The sequence below is a fragment of the Octopus bimaculoides genome, chromosome 7 (assembly GCF_001194135.2).
Source record: "Octopus bimaculoides isolate UCB-OBI-ISO-001 chromosome 7, ASM119413v2, whole genome shotgun sequence".
Lineage (NCBI taxonomy): Eukaryota > Metazoa > Mollusca > Cephalopoda > Octopoda > Octopodidae > Octopus > Octopus bimaculoides.
Genome location: NC_068987.1, coordinates 23,409,088 through 23,413,936, shown reverse-complemented (window position 1 = coordinate 23,413,936; position 4,849 = coordinate 23,409,088). Strand labels below are relative to the sequence as shown.

At 40.0% G+C, this 4,849-nt stretch overlaps 1 protein-coding gene across 2 annotated transcripts in view; it reads right to left on the bottom strand.

Annotated features, from left to right (window-relative positions):
* Positions 1–4,849, bottom strand: part of LOC106878871 (uncharacterized protein DDB_G0283697) — a 21,601-nt gene that overhangs the window by 15,080 nt on the left and 1,672 nt on the right. For both annotated transcript variants that reach the window (XM_052969337.1, XM_014928212.2), the window contains exons 2-3: positions 4,665–4,815; positions 1,564–1,681 (exon numbers count right to left, since the gene is read on the bottom strand). In XM_052969337.1, coding sequence (XP_052825297.1) covers positions 1,564–1,681; positions 4,665–4,795 — 249 coding nt within the window. In that variant the 5' untranslated portion in view covers positions 4,796–4,815. The remainder of the gene's footprint in view (positions 1–1,563; positions 1,682–4,664; positions 4,816–4,849) is intronic.

Below are 4,849 nucleotides of genomic sequence, written 5' to 3'. Positions count from 1 at the left end.
AGATAGAAACTTGTATACACACACACACACTCATATAAATAGGTATATGTGCAGATCATATTTGTTGTAGAGCTGCTACATGACAACTCATATTATATGGGAGAGGGTAGGAGAAATTGGGGTGAAGTGGGTAACCTATGTTTAAACACATGCAAGGTACAAAAATAGGTAGAATTGAGAAATTCCTTTTATTCTGAGACCCAAAGGTGTGTGTGAGGTTAAGACACTGAACAATTAAACTAAATGGTATTACATTGAGAATTTTGTTTTTTACCCTTTTAGTGGTACTATGATGCACTAGTAAGGTGTGGGCACATTGGCAGCAGCAAGACATAGCCTTTTGTTCATTGTTGATTCTTTAGATTAAGTCAACTGCTTTTTAAAAGTAGTGTTCTTTTATTAATGCCAATGCCAGGTGTATCCTGGTTTTACAGTAGGTGCACTGTGTCCAGATACTTCATAAGAGGCACCTAAAGACTGGATGGGCATCATCATCATTGTTTAATGTCCACTTTCCATGCTGGCATGGGTTGGATGGTTCGACTGAAAATTGGTAAACTGCACTAGGTTCTAATCTGACTTGGCAAGGTTTTTAAGGCTGGATGCCCTTCCTAATGCTAGTCACTCTGAGAGTGTATTTTATGCATTTTATGTCCCATAGACCTGACACCAGCATTAGCCATGACTACTGTCTCACTTGGCTTGATAGGTGAACACAAGCATGGTATATTGCCAAGGATCTTTGTCACCTGCCACAGACTCCATGAAGCCCAACACTCAAATGATGCTTTTTCTGTGCCAGTCAGATGGCACTGGCAATGGCCACAACTACGATTTCACTTGGTTCAACTCATAAGCATAGCATATCAATAATCAATAACTACTAACAGTTAACTGAATTGAGCCAATGAAGATTTAGTGCTTTGATCATGTGTGGGACACACAACAACATTGGTATATGGGATGTGAACTGTCAACTAGTCATCTAGGATTTATCAACTTAATAGGCTTTCCACTCTCTCTACTCTCTTAATATAAAGTCACTCTATCATAATTTCATTGATTACCCTAATCAGGAGTCCACATTACCTATCGGGTAGGCAATAAGAGAGGTTTGAGAATTTAATCTGGTTTTTATCTTGTTGTAAATCAGTATCCCATAAATATCATCAACTCTAACTTTTCTCAAGCAAGATAATATTTTTCCATGGCCAGATATTGTTTCTGCAGAATATTAGAAATGTATGGCACTGCTTGTATGACAGCAACACTCATTTACAGCAATCACATAATGTCAAGACAAGGAGACAAAAATATATACACATATATACATACAATAGGCTTCTTTTAGTTTCCATCTACTAAATCCACTCACAAGGCTTTGGTTGGCCTGAACACTACAGTAAATGACATTTGTCTAAGGTGCCATGCAGTAGAACTGAAATCAAAACCATATGGTTGAGAAGTGACAGTAAAATCCTGAATCAAATAAATTTCTGTCTTTTCTCATGCTGGCATGGTTAAAAAATGCCGCCAAACAAATGTGAGGAGAAAAGGGCTTACCTCTAATAATTCCATTCTTCTCCAGAGGGCAATGCCTTTAATCTCATCATATCTGTTTTCTGTCATGATATATTTCAGCATTTTGATGTCTTCAGCATGGGAGAATTTCTGCCGTTTCCTGAAGAACAGAACCAAAGGTAATGAAAAGTCTAGAAATTTTAGATTTGCGACAATATGGAAGTACAGTTAGTCAAAGAAATATAAAAGATGTCTTTCTGAATAAAAACCACACACATACCATCATTTTAATGTACACTTTGAATGAAAATAGTTGCATCAAGAAGTACTGAGCTCTAATTGTAGAGGGAATGAGTGGAAGGAGTAGGCCCAGGAAGACACGGGATGAAGTGGTGAGAAAGTATCTTCAGATGTTGGGCCTCACAGAAGGGATGACAGGGGACCAAGACTTCTTGCAGTTTGGTGTACTTGAGAAGACAAGTCAAGCTAAGTAAATATGCAGTTGTTCTTGCATACAGGTATGTCCCCTGCATTCCTCCCTTTTCAGCTGAGTGTTCCAAATCTTGCAAGCTTGTGGATGTCAATGCTATGTAAAAAGCACTTGTGCTGGTTTCACATAAAAGCATTGGTGCTGGTGCTGTGTAAAAGCACCCAGTTACACTCTGTAAAGTGGCTGGCATTAGGAAACAATGCCAAAACAAACATGGAGCCCGGGCAACTCTCTAGCTGGCCAGCTCCTGTCAAACTATGCTAGCATGGAAATCATCATCATCATCATCGTTTAACGTCCGCCTTCCATGCTAGCATGGGTTGGATGATTTGACTGGGGACTGGTGAAACCGGATGGCAACACCAGGCTCCAATCTGATTTGGCAGAGTTTCTACAGCTGGATGCCCTTCCTAACGCCAACCACTCAGAGTGTAGTGGGTGCTTTTACGTGTCACCCGCATGAAGGCCAGTCAGGTGGTACTGGCAACGGCCACGCTCAAAATGGTGTATTTAATGTGCCACCCACACAAGAGAGTCCAGGGGCACTGACAACGATCTCGGACGTTAAATGATGATGATAATGATTGGCAATGTTTGTAGGGGCTGGATGGAATTCATTGAGGTAGTTGATGTTCACAACAAATTAAAATGGAATTTTGATGAAAGGTTTTAATTTAGATCACTTTAAAACATGAAGTTGATATCAAAGAACCAGAAGCACTTTTATGTGTGCTGGTATCTATAATGAAGAATTTAGTAAAATAACTTTGTTGTTAGTAAGGTGGTGTTTGGAACATAAAATGAAATGATGGGAGGTTTTAATTAGATGACTTTAAAACAGGAACTAGGGGAGTGGGACCTCAGGTGGGTTGGTATCAAAAAGGTTAATTGACTAATTCCCCAGTTCCAAATTTCCTGCCTATGTTAGAACCAATCATTTGTACTCCCTATTTGCCAACACAAGCTTTCTCTAGTTTCTTTGAATTCTATTGCATACTTACTCTCTTTATAAGTTCATCATCATCGTTTAACATCCTCCTTCCATGCTGGCATGGATTGGACAGTTTGACAGGAGCTGGCCATGCAGAAGACAGAACCATACTTCTGTGTCTGTTCTGGCATGGTTTTTATGGCTAGATGTCCTTCCTAGCAACAACCACTTCACAGAATGGGCTGAGTGCTTTTTACGTGGCACTTGCACAGGTGAGGTCAGTTTGGGTATGGTTTTTACAGCTCAATGTCCTTCCAAATGCCAGTCATTTTACAGTGTGAACTGGATGCTTTTTAAGTGGCACCAGCACCCTGGTAGGGGTCACCAAGTAACTTGCAAGACCATAAAATGCGATTATTAAATTATTATATTTTAAGAAATTTTATACATTGATAATATATTATTTACTGAGTATTGTAATTAACGATGAAGGAATGATTAGAAACAAACCAACCAACGTTGCATGACATATCTACAATAAAAAACATCAGGGAGAATTACTTTGTTGTAACCCATCTCACATTCCACTACAAAATTAGAAAAAACATTTGACCCATCATCATGATCATTTCAATGTTTACTTTTTCATCCCTGCAAGGGTCAGATGAGATTCATTGTGGGAAAATTCCCAAGGCACTTTATTTAGGCGCAGGAGTGGCTGTGTGGTAAGTAGCTTGCTTACCAACCACATGGTTCCGGGTACATTCCCACTGCGTGGCACCTTGGGCAAGTGTCTTCTACTATAGCCTCAGGCCGACCAAAGCCTTGTGAGTGGATTTGGTAGACGGAAACTGAAAGAAGCCTGTTGTATATATGTATATATATGTGTGTATATGTTTGTGTGTCAGTGTTTGTCCCCCCAACATCGCTTGACAAGCGATGGTGGTGTGTTTATGTCCCCGTAACCTAACGGTTCGGCAAAAGTGACTGATAGAATAAGTACTAGGCTTACAAAGAATAAGTCCTGGGGTTGATTTGCTTGACTAAAGGCGGTGCTCCAGCATGGCCACAGTCAAATGACTGAAACAAGTAAAAGAGTAAGGTCAAATGATCTGTGAAATGAGGGATGGCAACAGGTAATATTTCCCTTAGTCCTTCAAACATGAATGATACGATGACTGGATATGTTTCCATGGAAAGCGAGTACAAGAGAGAACACAGATAAAGAATCAGGAAGTGGGTAAAAGTAAAAACTCCCTTCAGTCATGAATGACTATGGGAATGCAGCTAGAAAGTTAGCCTTCAAGGCACAAGTCCAAGCAAGGTTGTTTATGGAAGACCAGCAGTCGCCCATGCATACCAGCCTCCCCTCTTCACATCACCAATGTTATCCAAGGGAAAGGCAAACGTCAATGCAGCTTGGCATCAGTGATGCAGCAACTCATTTCTACAGCTGAGTGCACTGGAGCAACGTGAAATGAAGTGTCTTGATCAAGAACACAACACACAAGCTGGTCCAACTCACTACCACATGATTGTGAGCCTGACACTCTAACCACTGAGCCATATGCCTTCACAGGAAGTGGGTAGGTAAGTTCATTAGAGTGCAAGAGGAGAGAAGCAGATGGCTTGAGATGGGTGCAGAGGTGAATGTAGGGAATAAGGGCAAAGGGGTGATTGTAGTAGATATTTGATTGTCACATTATTATTTGGCCAACTTACTTTCTCTTTTGATCACTTTTCTTCGTTGTTGGATCAGAAACGTCCAAATCTGGACAGGAAATGTCTGAAATATCAAGGAGTTCTTCTTCTCTCTTCTTATTTAAACGAGAAGCTTTTTTGGTTCTTTGCATTTTGGAAGATTTTCGATTAACTGAAAATGAAAAATGAAAAAAAAAAAAAAAAAA